We start from the raw sequence: 16,976 nt of genomic DNA, 5'->3' as shown, positions 1-16,976 counted from the left end.
TTTTGATGTTTTTTGTTTTGTTTTGGGAAATATCTCCCTCACTTCTCAAATAAACAATGTGGACTACCTGTTTTTTTAATCAGTTCATATTTTTGGTTCATTTTCAGATAGACATTCTTAAGCTTATCACAGACCATTTGTAAGTGGATCGCTTTCTCACCTAAAGATTTAGCATGCGCCAGGAAAATATCATCCAGGTGTAACACGATCAGAGAGGCACAACATTGCAGCAGCCTGCTCCTGAGCAACTTGAAGAGTATAAAAGCAGCTTTCTCTCTGTCTTTTTAGATCTATTTCTATCTGTTACCAGACCATAGGAAAAGCCAGTTGGGAAAACCAAACTGGCCTTGCTGTAGCATCAAACTAATTATCTATCTGTGGCTGAGGATAAGAATTATATAAAATACTATTTTTTTTTCTATAATGCTCACAGTAAACAGCGCTGCCACCTTTTCTTCATCATCACTATGGAAGAGGCTGAAGTGGGTAACCCTGCCTTGGCACCTGCTGCAGCTGTGATGCAGCAGCATAGAATGTTGCTCTGGGGAGAGGCAGCCAATCAGAGGGCAGCTTGGGCTGGTGGGGGGAGGGGAGGAGCAGGGAAGGGGGATTCACAATCTTCTCAAAGGGGGCAGTGGGGAAAAAGCCGTTAGAGAAGAAGGAAGAGAAGTTAGATACTGAGCTAGTGGATGAACCGGAGCTGGGATAGTAGGTGAGGAGATAAAAGAAGAGCAGCAGAATAAAAGTATGGGACTGAGAAGTGAGAAGGGGGAAAGAAGATAAATAGGAAAGGTTTCAGGTCAGGAAAAGCAGAAAAAAATAGGGGATGTGAGCAGGCACTATTACAGAAGGAAAATATAGGGAAATAAAATCTGCAGACATACCAGAGAGAGAGAGAGTATGAAGAGGAAAAAAACAAAAGGAAATATAATTGGTGAAAAAGTGAATTGATTAAAGCTGTTAGATGAAAACAGATCCTGAAAACAGTAAATGAGAAGCCTATGAAGGACCTAAATTATATGAACATATTACTGTCCACACTGGCATTTTTGTCGGTATAATTTATGTAGCTTAGAAAGGTGTTTTTTCACACCCCGAGCAACATAAATTATACCAACAAAAGTGCTAGTGTAGACATAGCCTTAGTTTCCATTACCCATTCCTGATCATGAATAGCTTCTAAAGCCTTTTCTGTCTTTGAAATTGATAAGCATCTACACTAGATTAACATGTAGGGCCTAATTCATCTCTCATCGATTTTGGTGGGCTTTGGCTCAGGTCCTGAGAGAGCACACTTAAGTTATCTCAACTTTTTTTTTTTTTTTAATTTAAAGAGAGGGGAAGAGGGACAGATAAAGGAAAGGGATAAAATTGGGTTCCATTTGAGGGTCCAAGATTACCAAATGGTCATAGGGCCCATAATTTTTTTGTAGCCCTTAATCGAGAGAAGCTCACCTACTGATGATCTAGCCAGGGTATGTCTTTGAAGTTATTTAAACAAAAATAGGGAAACTATAAAGAAACAGTGCCACTTAATGTTAAATATAAACGCTTCAAATAGTGACAAATAACTCTAATAGTGCTGTACCAACTTTTTGTTTTATACCCTAATAAACTAAGCTACTCAAGTATTTATTGCTGTACATAGCATCACCCCTACAATTCCTCAAATGCTCTCTGTGGTTATGGGCATTTTTTTTTTTTTTTTTTTTTGGTGCAACTGGCTTGTCTGTTTTTCAGCATCAGAAGTTTGTAATAGAATTTAAAAGTTGAGCCAATTGAAATATATTCAATTTGGCAAGTTAATAACCTGGCCAAACCACAATTTCTACCACACACTATCTGCATAATTCTCTTTCTCCATAAAACGTCAGTTTTGATTTCCATAACTCCCATGCTTGCTGCTTATTCTATAGGCTGATAACATAGGTAAGCAGGCTAATGTTCCACTGTTCAGAATAAAATCAAAGTATTGCAAGAACATTAATAGAAAGCATGGCTTCTTTGTTTGTGCAAAAGTAATTCTTTTAAATTACAAGTGTTAAAAAAGTGTAATTTTAGTACTTTAATTTAGCACCTTCCAACCAGACAGAGAAATTTTTCATACCAGATGCACAAAATAGTCTGAATAACTTACCAGTTATTCAGAGTGTGAAGTTAATGCAGCTTTTCTCTTTTGTAAAAGGAGAAAACTCTTCCCCCACCTTTCTTTTCCCTTTCCTAAACTTGAGTTATCATCCCAGAACCTATTTGTTCCGGCTCAGGAAGTCAGTGGAGTCTAAAATGGGAGCACCAGTAAGAGCTGGTGGGGATAGTTTCTGCATTTACATCCTTGCCATTAGAAAATGGAATAGCAGCACTAGTTGAAGAACCAGTGGTGTCTTAGTTGGTCATCACTTATTTAGTAGTTCTCCTATAAAAGATCTGTCTACCCAACAGCTGTCACTCTGTCTTAACATTGAAAAATCAGGAAACTTCATTATTTAAAAATGTTCCATAGGAGAAATTCCTGGACCCTCTGTTTTTGTTTTGTTTTTATATTAATACTGATACACCATTCTGAAGAAGTCTAAATCACAGCATTTAGAGGAATGGATTGGAGAGCATGGATGTGTCCCTATCCAGCTACACACATGCTGTGGGGCTAGCTGTGGGTCCGCTCAGGAATATGAATTCATTTCAGATACATTTCTTCATGACCCCATTCTCTTCCATTGTGTGGCATTGTTACCACACAACGAAGCATAATGCAAATAGGTGACTTTCCCTTCTTTTAACCACTGCATTTCACCTAGAGATGTGTTCTACTTTTAGCTATGTGCTGCTTCACTTTTCTAGCTTTACTAGTCCCTTTAAACATCTTTCTCTACTTTTTATGTGAAGAGTCTGATTCTGATCTGGATCTGCAGCCCAGATTTTCCCCCACGGTTGTTCAAAACCCAGACGTCACTTGCCTGTGTGACTAAAAAAGTTTCCATGCCATGGGGCCATTATAATGACCATTTTTTTTACTAACTAATGTAATTTGGGGCATCCTGGTTACTATAACATCCAACAGAGACATCATGACCGCCTCACCTTTCTTGGCAGAAACCAAATCATCAAATAATCTGTAAATTGAATTGTGACTAGATTTATTCTGTGTGCCATGATTAAAGTGCAGCACAATGGCAGGCAAATCTTGTGCACTGGTGTTCTTACATATTACTCCTGGGGGAATTCTGTGCCAAAAAATAAAAAATTGTGGCATAATATTTTAAAATTCTGCAAACTTTGTCAAAATAACACTACATAATCACACCAGTTTGAAATAAATTACTAAAATAATTGAAAGTACCTGTCAGCAAGTATGTCTGTAACAATACAGAAACACAAGAAAATTCCCCCATGAGTAGAGACTCCTACTACAACCCAGTTCCTGCTTCTCTGCCCCCTCCCCTCTAGAGCCCAGCCAGGGCTCCCCCACAGCCAATACACCTGAACCCCCTACCCACACCAAAGCCCAGCTGCAGGGTCCCCCCCAGCCCAGACGCACACCCCCTGAGCCCAGGGATCCAGCAGGAGAAACAGCCTGATGGTATCCCAGGCGTGCACAGAGTTTCCTGTGCACCCTCAGGGCATGTGGGGAACTGCAGCTGCCAAGAACCCTCTAGCTCCCTCTCCCTCCCATGGCAGTATCTTCTATGGGTGAGCTGTGCTGGGTCCAGCGGCCCCTAGTGGCGGTCAACAGCACTGCAGCCCATTTATCTGGAGGTAAGGAAATTCTCAATTTCTGCAAAATTCTGCATTGCGCAGTGGCACAGCATTCCCTCAGAAGTAATGTATGCAGCCATCTGACTTGTCTACGTGTCTATTAAAACAACTCAGAGTCAAGAAGGGTCTCGCCAGAACAGCACGAGGCAAGTAACTTTGGGGAAAAAAGAAGACCGCATCCTTTGGAAAAGCACAAGTATGATTTTGATCCGTTCCTAGGATAGCCTAACTGGACGTTCTAAGAACGGATGAAAAGCAGATTCTGTATCTGCTTTTGCAGACTAAGCTCTTTCCACAACTCTTACTCATTTATATTTCTTGGTTGAGAGGAGCACATAACACTAACAGCAGCAAATGATCTACATAATCATTAACTTGGTCACCATCTGAATAAAACAAATGTTATGTAAACTAAATCCCAGGTGGAGACTCCTTCAAGACCACACCCATAAGGGAAATCTTCATTCACTTGACTGGAATTTTAAATAAACCTGCTGCATTCCCTAATGCTAATTTTCTCCACATGCTCTAGGCATCATAGCTGCAGATTTCAATTCTTCTGCCATACATATCTTTTTTCTTTTAAGTACCCATGCAGAGCATTACAAAGCCCTTCACAAATGGTTAGGCCAAAAATTCTTCTCTTGACACATTTGAGAAAGGTTAATTGTTTCCACCTCTTCTTCCACAATATGTTTTTTTAAGTGCAAGGACTGTCATTGTGAGCAGCCCTGCATTAAATAGAGGCGGAGGGACCTTCTGTCTACACCAAATTATGAATCCATATAAGGTCTGATCACAACTTCCCCCACCATAATCACTGTACTTAAAATGGCAGCAAAATCTACATTTTTAATTTTATTTTTAAATGTTCTGCCTTTTGACCACCACCTGCATTTCCAAGTGACATTCAATCCTGGGGCTTAGTTACACCTTGGATTTTCATTGTTGCAGTTTGTTTTAGCAAAAAGAAAAGGAGTACTTGTGGCACCAAGGTACTCCTTCTCTTTTTGCGGATACAGACTAACACGGCTGCTACTCTGAAACCAGTTTGTTTTAGGTCTTCCAACCACAGATAAGCAAGCAATCTTGCCATCATTATTTTGTCTCCCCAAGCAATAAACTTAGGGCAAATCCAGAAGTCTTTATACTTAGGCAATACTCCCATTAACAATCCTATTAAAGTCAATGGCAATTGGATTTTGTCCTCTGTGAACTAAAAATTAGAATTCAAGGAGAAAGAATAAGAATAGACTGTATGAAATGTGTAATGTATGTAGAAACTTACCTTTGCAAACTGCCACATTTGCAGACTATTGATTAGAAATAACATTTCGTTGCAGGACAATAAAGAGAAAGTTTGGTTTAATTGCAGTCACGTTTATTTGCAGTTTCTATACACACTTTCTAGGTAATCAAACTTTTCTGACACATTTTTTGAGGGGTTCACAATGAAACTGTCACTGTTTTTACTAAAAATAAATACAAGACTTAAAGTGTTGCACAGCTCTAAAATATACAAAGGCTTGGATTTAATGTAAACTTTGAAAACATTTTACAAAAGAAACCGTCTTTGCAACAATTTAAAAAGTTCATATTTACAAATATTACAAAAATACAAAATGGATGCAAGTCCATAAACCATTGTCTTTTCTGCCAGCATGAACTGGTGCTAGTACCAAAATAGTTACACTGTAACCTTCTTAATTTTTTTTAATCTTTAAGTCATAACCTACAGTATTTCTCTAAATCTGCCACCATTGCAGCAAATGCACTCAATCACTGACCTTTGGCAAAAGCAAACATTTGCTTTATTTGCTACAACTATTCCACGTCCTCTATGCTGCCACAAAAGAAAAAAAGAAAAGAAAAAAACGTTATTTTTCAGACACAAAAACAGCTGCATAAGTTTCAAGATATGTGTTGTTATTTTCTAAAGCTTGTCTTGAGTGCCTTAAAGATATATACCTCACTAAAGGGGTTTCCTTTAAAACATTTTCTGGCTCCCACACTTGTTATGATTGTGAATTCTTTTTTTTTTTCTCTTAGAGGATTTACAATCCAGCTTTATTTGGGTTTAAATCTGTTAAATAGAAAATAGAAAAACTTTGTCATAGATTTTAGATTAAACAAAATAAGTAAAACTATATTTGATGCGATAGTTCTGTGAGCAATACATACAGAGGGTATATTAATGCCTCATAATTCAAGTCAAAATGTTTATATATATTTAATTTCATACACGTTTAATTTTCATACTGGTACCATATGCTATATGGTACCAGTATGAAATTAAATGCCTAGTTTGTTAATAAAAGGTGATATCAATTTATCAAAGTCAACTCAGCTGTTTTCTGCTTAAACTTTAGAATGATTTTTAAAGCACATATAACGTCTTTAAAGATATTATAAAAGGGCTGCTGATATACATTCTAAGGTAAATGACCCAAGATGACCGAATAAGACTGTTCTGTCTGACTCATCAACTTCATTTACTCACGTTCTCCAAAAAAAGTATTTTGAGATATGCTAAACATGCCTGGTAAAAAACATACTAATTCATTTATTTCACCTGCACTTAGAATCAGGTTTTCATAACTAGCCTGTTAATACAAGCAATGAGACTTATTTCCAAAACCTTGACCCACTTATCTTTCTTTAAACACCTCCAGGTTTTTATTATGTTTTAAACTGTTTTGCCGATTTAATTCCCACCCCCAACACACACTCACATGCACACACTGACCATAGCCCACGTACTGTATGCTATCACACTGCACAGAAGGACGGTAGGAAACCCTGAATTATATTTTTTGTGGTGTACGCAAGATGAAATAGGACATATTCTAATGGGAATTAACATTCAAATTTTTGTTAAAGTCATTCTAGTTTATTCAATCATTCCAATTTTAAATAGAACCTTCCTCTTCAAAATATTATTTGCCTTCTTTTAAAACTCTCTGCCCTACGCATTGTATAACTAAAACCTAAACCAATAAAACCCCTTTCACACATCCCACTTCCCTATCATCGTTTACTTATGCTTGAAGCCAAATTTATTTGATTTCTTTAGTACCAAAGTACCTTTCTGTCATCCTACTCACTCTGTCCTACTGCATGCCACATTCTTTCTTAAAAGCTGTCCTCTCCATTAAACCATCCCATGTTCAAAAGCATACTCTACTGTCTGTAAGCAATACCAACTGCTTACATTTTGAACAAATAGGGCCTGTTTCTCCTCTTGGCTTAAGTGGTACTACACCGTTGGAAAACTGGTGTAACAAAAGGGAATCAGGCCTATCATTTTAAACATTGGTTTCATTTTGTTTAAAAATTAAAGGTATAAAACAACTTGTGGCTTGAGCTCACAGCTACATTTTCTTTCAGTTTTAAGACAAGAAAATTCAAGTAACTTCAAGTAATTCAGCTTTTGTTTCCCTGCCTTCAGTTTATCAAAGCATTTGCTCTGACTCATCTCCTTTCCCGCCCCCATCTCATCCCTCCCCTGTTAAGCATTTCTGGTAAACCCAGACAAAACTTAAGCTGTATGTGGCTGGCACAATGAACCAGAGCATTCCTCATTTAATAATGAATATAAATAACGTGTACACACACACACACACCTATTTCCTCGCTACATTTTTTTCACAGTGTCATTTCTGTAAATATTTAGGTAGCATGAATCTCATCAGCACAAAGAGAAAGCTTCACTGAAAACTCATTGCAAATATTTACTGATAAAACGGTGCTTGTTGCATGCTTATAATTTATTTGTTTCCTTTAAGAACCAGAAACTAATCATGTTTAAAGATTATAGTTCTCGGGTTATGACTGGGTTATGTGTCCCAATAGCCTAATAAGAATATGAAAATAAGTACCGTTTCCTCATATCTATTCTCTCTAATGCAATCCATGTCAGAATAAAGGGCTAAGGGACACTGTCAAATGTGACTGCTTGGGGCTTTGCATTAGAAATGATTTTGTTCTGTTAAAAGCATGCTTTCCATCCCTACCAATTACCACATTGAAACTCACAGCTGCACTTTGCAATTAGCTTGTTTTGAGCTAAATTTTGAAAGACAAATGGTTACTTTAAAATTAATCAGCTCTTAATTAGCCTTAATATTTCAGTAATTAACATTGAGATTTTCTTTCATACAGTTAGAATTCAGATTTGAGGCTTTTTGATCACACTGAAAGTGGTATTGGTGGACATGTAAATATGATGTTTGATATAAAAATGGTATTCACAGAATACAGTTAGTACATTTTACTACTTTTGTCTTCTATAAACAAAGTTGTTATGCAGTAAACTATTTGCCACGTGTCCACTTTTTTCTGATAATTTTATTTACAGATTATTATCAAAAATATGGTATTTACATATGTTTTGTTAATTTTTTCTAAATTTTGTTTCAGTTCATTTTAGTGTAGAAAAATACCAATCCGTAAGCACAATTTCATTTTTTCCCTAGGGAAGCACTACAGTGAGAGGTTTTGTTCCTAAATGGGCAACTTAAAAAAAAAAGTTATTTTTAATTCTATGAAAATGGATGATTTTGAAATCTACAGTGACAACAGGAATGAGAGTAGGATAAATGAAACTTAAGGTAAACAGAAGAGACATAGCTTATATTTCTACTTTTTAGAAAACATAATCATTCGCTACAGCTCTAAATTTCTGTTTTCCCAGCATCTTATAAACACAAACACTTTTAAGCATTGATATTGCCCAGCAATTGTTTTGACTGCTACAGAGTTGGCCTGTTATATTCACATCCTTTTATAACCCCAGTAATTTCAGAGTTTACAAGTTTCACAGTCAACCGTCTGGCTCTCTGGAGCTTAGGCAACCTATGTTGAACTCTGAGAAGATCGGTCGTCATGAGGGCTGCCATCTGAATTCTCAGTTTCTCCTTCTGATATAGCTTGCATTGGCGTATTGTACAACCTACAGCGTACGCTGTAACGGCTGCTGCTGGCTGCAGGAGGTGCCCGTGAACGCCCTACTCTTGAAGATGCAGACATAGAAAAACTCTTGGAGGAGAAACCTTCTGCATTAACTCTAGGGGAGCAAGGAGACATGGGGGATAATGTGTCAGGAGTTGATGATGCCTGGGGAGTCTCATCAGTGTTTTGAGGAGAATCCACAATTAGCTCACTGGGAGATTTGGGCAAAATAGGGCTCTTTAGTATCTCGGTCGCTGACATCCTATAGCTAGAATCCGATCGACTGCCCTTTTTAAGGAGCAGTAGCTTAAATTCCTCGTTAGATGTGTTGGACTTTTTGGCATTCCTGTAAATAAGACCAGGAGACCTCTGACTGCTTGCTGGGGCTCCCACATTGCTGGCAGGTGGCACGCTGCTGGCAGGTGGCACGCTACTGGCAGGTGACGTGCTGCTGGCCCCAGATGAAGCTCTCAATCTGTTTCTTACAGAAAGATCTCCAGAATCTTTTCTCCCAAGTACTTTCCTTTTTGATCTGTTAACAAACAAAGGCACATATGTTTGTATGTTATTCACATGAAATAATATATAGGATTGCTACAGCACTTTACAACTTCACAGAACTAGGCACCTATTAACTAATGAATCCTCACAATACCCCCACCAAGTAATGTAGGTTAATAATCATTGAAAAACTTGAAACGGCATGTAAGAATTGTATGTACATTAGGCACTAGTTACAGAGAGTAGCTCCTGTCCCACTCAACTCTGCTGGGCCCAGTCTATACAATTCATCCATGGTAGGACTTACACAGGCTTGGGAAAAGGATGGACTAATGCAACAAAAAGTGACATTCTTTCTACTTTTGGCTCCCATTCTCCAGCAAGAGCCACTAGATCGGATTCACCTCTACTTACAGGAGGGGTGGCGGCAATTTGGCCCTCTGTTTGAATACTGAGATATATGTCTTCTTAGGTTTAATTATTATAAATTGTAACCTGTTTTAATCCACTGTAGTTGATATTAGAAAACTCCAGCTGTACTTAAGTCGTGATGGGATATTTTAATTAAATACCAAAAAAATCTAATTCTGGAGCGCTGGCTGGCTTCTCTTGGGTTTCAGTATCATTGCCAGCTCATAAGAACAGAGCCAGTAGGCAGAATGAAGAGATGATTGTGGGTATTTTGCTCAGGAGATATGCGTGTTAACAACAACAATAATAATGAATGGCATCAATTGTATTTGTAAATTGTTCTACTCATTCTATAAAGATATTCAAGCTGTTGACCAGCAATACAATACAATATTATAATAAAGCAACCTTTAAAAGCCCCTTTTAAAAATTTAACAAAATAAATAAAGGTGGCTACAGCACAGAGAGAAAGGAGCAGGTGAAAGATTTCAAATAAAGAGCCAACAATTGTCATGCAGTTGTCATCCCAGCATACAGTTTTTCTGGGAAGTTTGGTAAAAATCAGAGTTTTACAATTATGGTGTTTTGAAAAAGCTATAGTTTACTTTGAAAATAATTCCATGTCTTTTTAGCTCATCATATGAAGAGCAATATTTATAAATATAAATTGATGTTCTTTTGACAAGCTACTAGGCTGAGTTAGATATGTGGAGTAAGAGACCCGGGGAAATGTGACAAGGCAGGATTTCAGGAGGATGTACAGAGAAAGAAAAGAAGGACTAGGAGGGACAAGGACTGGGTGTGAGGGCTCTGGGGGGCATACAGAGGGGTAGCATGAAGCCATGTCTCAGAGTTGGGGTGCTGTAGAGGAGGAGTCAGGCAGAACACTGATGGGATGGAAGGGGGAATGAAATAGGGGAATGAATAGTATAAAGGGCATGAAATAGGAAAGAAGAGAAAAGGTAAGGATGGTGGCGCACGGAACCAGGGAAGGCATATATGATGTGCATACAGGGTACATAAGGACAGATACAGAGAAAAGCAGAGGGCTTAAAAGTTTTTTATGGCATAAAAGCCACATCATATTCTCCATTTCCTCCACTGTTCGCTACCCTGTATCCCAAGCTGAAATAATTCCCACTATCACACACACACCTCCTATGGACTTCCTAACATCTGGAGGAGGGGAACCCTACTTTGGTGGAGCTTATAAACTCTGCTGAAGTAGAGCTACTCTCCTGTAGCCCTTATATACCAACCCAATTGAAGATCTTGGCTTTCATTAAATAAACAGGGGAAATTTATAACCAAACCACTGTTAAAAACAGTTAAGATTGAAGGTATGTTTTAATGGAACCCAGCTAGCACCCAATAATGAGATTGTACTTCCTTTACAAAAATCCAATGCCACTTTAAAAATCCAACTTTCTGAAAGTCTGGTAATGCACAATTAAGGGGATGCAGCCATTTTCCCACTGAACATAATCCTTCAACACTCCCTATGATACCAATAAACCAAAACATGTAACCACATGATTAAATCCATCCTTAGTCAGCAAAGCACTTGATGGGTGTTGGCAGACTGGCATCCCTACAGGGGCAGAGGTTTGTGGTTTGTTGTATGTGTTGTATGCTGGTTCTAGTGATGAGGTATGCATCTCGGTGGAGGAGTAAAAGGTGGGGCATGTTAGATGCCTTAACTTTTCATGTCCTTGCTTTTGTCATTTTGTGTAAGGTATGTTATATAGAAAGTTACCTTAACTCACACACTACTTTGTGTTTTTTAGATTCCCAGTTTTTTAGATTAAGAAAGGATCTCCAACCCAGCAATGACTACTTTGTGAAAATGCCCATGTGGCGCAGGCGTTACTTCTGCTCCTTAACTGGCTGAACAGTTTGACAAAGAACAGGATCTTCAACACTGGCAGCTGTTGCTTTCACGAAGACAAGGAACCCCCTGAGCACACTGAACAATTTCACAAAAAGCAAGGCCCTCAATACAGTAGCTGTTTCTTTATCAAAAGCACTTTGTTTTGTGGCATTGTTTAGTTAGGTCAGGAGCTTCACTAATGAAGACTATAGTTTTATGAAGACCAGCTTCATTCCTGAACTGGCCGAACAGTTTCACAGAACTCTTTTTCTATGACAAACCAACAGCTACTACTTCATAGAAGATCCTGGTTGCCATAAACAATGGTCTCCTTCAGCTCACCGCAACTTAAACCAACAGGTATGACAGGAAGCCCTAACAATTTTTTTTGTTAATTAACAAAATAATTATATAACCTTAGAGGCTTCACGAAACATATTTTTTACTTTCTACACTTTGCAGTTTTTAAGTTAGAGTGACCCCAAACCTCATGAGATTCAGAATGTGAATTCTGGACAGATTGATTTCTAATCGATTAGAATTCAGAATCCAAGAAGCTGATTTTCTTGAAACTGCTCAGAAAGTTCAATTCTTATTCAGCGATTATGTGCTAAAAATTTGGAGCAAATACACTGTGGTTTTCGTATAAAACAAAGAGCTTGAATCCTGCTGTAAGTGTAAAACAGCACAATCTTAACTATGGTAGCATAATGGAACTTCCGTAATACTCTTACTGTCAGTGGAAACAGAACTCAGAATCTTTAGCACCAAAACTCTCTACCACTTGAACCAAAGGAGTATCTCCATTAGCTAGTAAGAGTAGTAGGCTCTTATTGTGGTCCAGCTAGTAAATGGGAACATGACTCACTTAGCCAGTGTGTATTCCCTTCTTGGACATTGTTAGTTGATGCTTAGCTGCAGATTTTAGGAGGAGAAGATTGTATTCTGTGTGCATATGGATTCCAGTAACAGTAATGCTAGATCACCTGTGAATGACTGCAAAGAGATCCTCTGTAGTGCGAGGTTTGTTTGGAGACACAAAAACATCTTCTGCTTCAGTCTGAGAATCTTCACTCAATGGTGAAATTATGGAATCATCACTTGGAGAAGATTCTTAAATAAGAAAAGAAGCAATGTCAGATGCTTGCCACATTTCACAATAGGATGCTAATGCAATTCACAAGCTCAATTAATAATGGAATTGTCTATGCAATAATATGCACTTTAAATCTAGTCTAAATATTGTACTCATCTGTCAAAGTAATGTTTCTTGGTACAAATGGTTTAGTACTCTTTTCTTAACTGAAATGAAGTAACAGGAGAATGCAAAATATATATTCTTGTAAGAATGTTTAAAATAAAGTCAGCCAGATACTCAGCTGACATAAATCAGGATAGCTCCATTAAAATCAGTGGAGTTATGAAGAGTCCCTCAACCTGAGAATCAATATTTTTAGTGATCACTAAAAATCATCTTGATATAATCACTTTTTTAAATTATAGAATTAGTTAATTATAAAACTGACCTTTCAGTGAAGCATCATCTGCACTCCCCTGTGTCTCCTCTGCCCTGCTGTCATCAGAGGCACTTTTGGTTGGAATACCTGATGCAACATCATTTTCCTGCTCAGAACTTTTTTCATTAAGTGAATTTACAGGTGATATCTCTGATTCACAGCTGATATTCCCAGGCACTTTGTCATCACGGTGGCTTATATCAAACTGATGCTTAGGCTGATTACTAATGTCTGCTCCGCCAGCTGGTGGATCAGACTGGAATGTGGTTTCATCCACAGGTTTAGATTCCAACTTTTGTTCATAGACTGCAGGTAATTCTTGCTTAATCTGCACAGGATCAAGGCTCCCTTCCTGATCTGTTTCATGATAAGTTATCTTAACTTCATAATCACTTGTAAAGGCAGCTAAACCTTTTTGAAACCCTTCTGCAGAAGTGTTACAGACTTGTGTGTTCTCTGGTAAAGGCTCACCAACTGGGTGCATTTGGTCTTTCATGGTTTTTGCTTCTAAAATACCCACATTTGCTAAGGTTACAGTTTCTTGATCACAATTATTCTGTACACTGATAGATGAACCTTTTTCTGAATGCAGTTTATCAGGGCCTGTCTCCACTGGAGAAGAATCAATATAGGACATTATGGCATCTTCAGTAGAGTACTGACGTGATATTGATTTCTTAGCTACAAGTGGCCTCATTTTGCCTGGAGAAATGGCAGTCACCATTAATGTGGTTTCTTGTATGCAGAGAAGGTCTGTATTATCGTCTTTTTGTTTCACTTCTTCAGGCTTAATTGATTTAAGGTGAACAGATTTTAGAACTGAAGGTGTAATAGCAAGGGCTAGTGGAGGATTAGGGTTCAGTGCTTCTCCTACCATGTTCTGTTTATTGTGATTAAAAGCACGCAACTGGTTTCTGTGAGTAAATGGTTTATTCAAGACATTATGAAGAGCACTTAGGTCAAGATGAGTAGGAGGTATAATTGGAAGTTCTAGATCTTTGTTTAGAGAAACAATGCCATCTTTAGAAGAAGGCTGTTGCAATGAGGACTTCCTTTCTGGTACTTTTGGCTTTCTTTTACTACCCCCTGGAGATAAGGGCCCAGAGAAGAAAGCTGTCGGGAAAGAGGATGTTGGTGTTTCAGACTGACTGGAGTAACCGCTAGAGGGTGATGCTAAACCAGCCAACTTTTCCGGGGAAGCCAGCTTAAACTCATTATCAACAGAAGGGAGGGATGGGGTGGTGGCTCTCGATCCGGACTGTGATGTTTGTGATTCAGAACTTTCTGGCGACTTTATGCATTCTATGACTGTAGTACCCGTAGCAGTGCTTGAATTGGATAAAGACCTATAAGGATCATTAGATTTCAAGTCATTTAGAAGCCAGAGATCTGCATAGTGAGATTGTTCAGCACCTTCATCTTTAAATGATGGAATATCCGTGGTGTCAAACTGAATGTTCTTTAATTCACTATCATTCTGATTAATCCAGGAGAGTTCCTGTTTGCTTGGCAGATTAGAGTTTTCCACTCTAGAAGGTGTATTTGAAAACTCAAGTGGCAGCTTCATTTCCCTGGAAGTGTGAGGCACATGCTGCCCACTGTTTATCTTTGGTTCTTTCTTCTCAGGAAGTTCTGTGCTGCCATCAGATTTCCTCAAAGATGAACTGCGTTTTGGTGGGGCTGGCTTTGCCTTTGGTTTCTTGAGAGAGATGCTCTGTCTTCCCTGCCTCCTGTGGTTTACGTAATCCTGCCAGGCACAATCAGTGAGACTGGAAGCAACATCTGCATTCCGACCATTCTCAGAGCCTGTGGCTGCATAGTTACAAATATAACTTTTATTACCTTTGAGACCACAGTCAAAGTGCATGGAGGTATAATATCCTTCAGTGTCCACAGAAAAGTGTGAGCTAGTGTCTGCTTTGTCAGATGGGGTCTTTTCTAGAAAGCTATCGTAAGTGGCCATACTCGTAAAACTTGGGCATCCTAGGCTGTCGTCCTTTGGGCGTTCAGGGCTGAAATCTTGATGACAGGATGCATCGTGATGATGATGCAAGTAATTCCATTCACTATCGCTTGTGTTGCTGTTATTGGGGTCATCAAGTAAATCTGCTACAGTGGAGGTGAAGGAGCTTGCCCTGTGACCTCGAACCTTATCGATGTGATCACTGTACTGCTCTGTTATAAAGACACTAGAATCTTCATTGGCATTAGGAGCAGTGTTCAGTGACAATTCTGAGTCACAGTGTGAAGAGCCAGTCAGCGGAGGAGAAGCAGCAGGAGGAATGGTTTCCGATGTCTGTGAGGGACATGTTGAGCTACTTCCACTCCAGTTCCCACTCGAGGATTGATGGTCATCTTTCTGGTCCATGTGACTGCTAAGAAGGACTCCTGCTGTGGAGATAGAGTGAATGGGGCTCCCAAAGGTGTCAGAGTTTGATGAAATCTCACAGCTTCCAGAATCTGCCATCCTTGACAACCTCGACCTCCCTCTCTCATTTACATTATGTTCTGGGCTGTGTAGGTGCTGAGAACAAGTTAAACCTATGGGCTGGTGTTCTTGTGAACCCTGGTTATTGATGGCATTGTTACCCTTTTTTGGGATTCTTTCTTGGCTTGCCAAAAAGTCTTCTGCTTCATACACTGAAGTTTTGGCATCAGCATCTTGATCAGCTTCACTGGCTCTAGCACCTTCACGAGGAAGACTCCGTGATCGGATACGGTGGCTCACTGCTGTAGTGAACATTGCGTCACCGTTGTCTGTCAACACCAAAATGTTGCCGGCTGAATGTGACAAGGAGGCTACAACACTTTGACCTCTCTGAGCTCGGATTCTTCTTCTGGATGGAGCAGCAATGAGAATTTCTTCAGTCTGGCACTCAGAGTCTCTGGTACCTGATCTTCTGTTGATTGTACTTGAGAAGTCTGGATTTGCATGCACAATCACATTCCGTTCTCTCGCTACTGGTGATTCATCAGAATCTAGGATACATGTAAAATTGCGTGAGATACATTTTTACATTTTCTGACTAACAATGACCCGCAGAGTAACCCAAGAAACATATTTGTTGTAGACTTTTTTCTTGCTGAGTATCGTACCAAATGTAACTTTACTATAAAAAGCATATCAGGCAGACCTTATCCCGGTAAGATGGGAAATTCTCCTATTCCTGCAATGTGATCTTGGTTCTCCTATTCCTGCAATGTGATCTCGCGCTGAGCTGATCTTGCTGTGACAAGATAAATATTCACTTTTTAGTTTGTGTCACTGTATTTCAACTAATAAAGGCTGTTTTAATGAGCTGTTGCCTTATAGAAAACTTTTTGTAATCATTTTTATTTAAAACAGATCTATTTTGATTGTATATGTATGAATTTTCTTTATCGGATTCTTTACTACCGAGGGCATTTGCATAATAACAGGATCCTTGTTTCATAGGCTCTAGTTGCTAATTCCCTCATATCAGCACATACCTGGTTGGCTTCAGGAATAGATGTATGCTTAAGAAATAAAGATCCTGGATCTAATGTTGATCTCACACCCATTTTACACTAGAGCTGACTTACAAAGAGTTACTTCTGATTTACACTGATACGAGATCAGAGTTAGGCCTCCTGATTTCATCCTCAGTAATAAAGAACGAGTGGGAATTGAAATAGGAAAAATAGATAAGAATAATGTTTGACTTTTCTGGAAACAGAAAAGCACTTGCAGATGTCTAATGCAAATATTCAATTGGCTATATATGTAAGTTGTTCTGGGTGCTGTGACAGCGCATCATCTTGCAGGATATCATCTGTCACTTCTTTACCTTAAGATCTCTTGCACAAGAAAAAACTTTCACTGAATCTAGTTACTTTTTATGCACATAATTATGGTTATAGAACAAAAATAAACTGAAAAAAAAATTAAGTAACTGATTACATTTAAACAATAAGGGTTGAACATGTATATCTATATCACTCGGTAAGGCCTG

General features: G+C 38.6%; 1 protein-coding gene across 4 annotated transcripts in view; it reads right to left on the bottom strand.

The window, feature by feature from the left end:
* Positions 1–5,781: 5,781 nt before the first annotated feature.
* The window catches only part of NHS (NHS actin remodeling regulator), a 337,548-nt gene continuing 326,353 nt past the window's right edge, over positions 5,782–16,976 (bottom strand). For all 4 annotated transcript variants that reach the window (XM_074967533.1, XM_074967524.1, XM_074967543.1 and 1 more), the window contains 3 exons: positions 13,012–15,981; positions 12,472–12,598; positions 5,782–9,235 (listed from right to left, as the gene is read on the bottom strand). In XM_074967533.1, coding sequence (XP_074823634.1) covers positions 8,608–9,235; positions 12,472–12,598; positions 13,012–15,981 — 3,725 coding nt within the window. In that variant the 3' untranslated portion in view covers positions 5,782–8,607. The remainder of the gene's footprint in view (positions 9,236–12,471; positions 12,599–13,011; positions 15,982–16,976) is intronic.

Source organism: Natator depressus, chromosome 1 (genome assembly GCF_965152275.1).
Source record: "Natator depressus isolate rNatDep1 chromosome 1, rNatDep2.hap1, whole genome shotgun sequence".
NCBI classification, from domain to species: domain Eukaryota; kingdom Metazoa; phylum Chordata; order Testudines; family Cheloniidae; genus Natator; species Natator depressus.
Note: the sequence above shows the minus strand (reverse complement) of the source record. Positions and strands in the feature narration are given on the sequence as shown.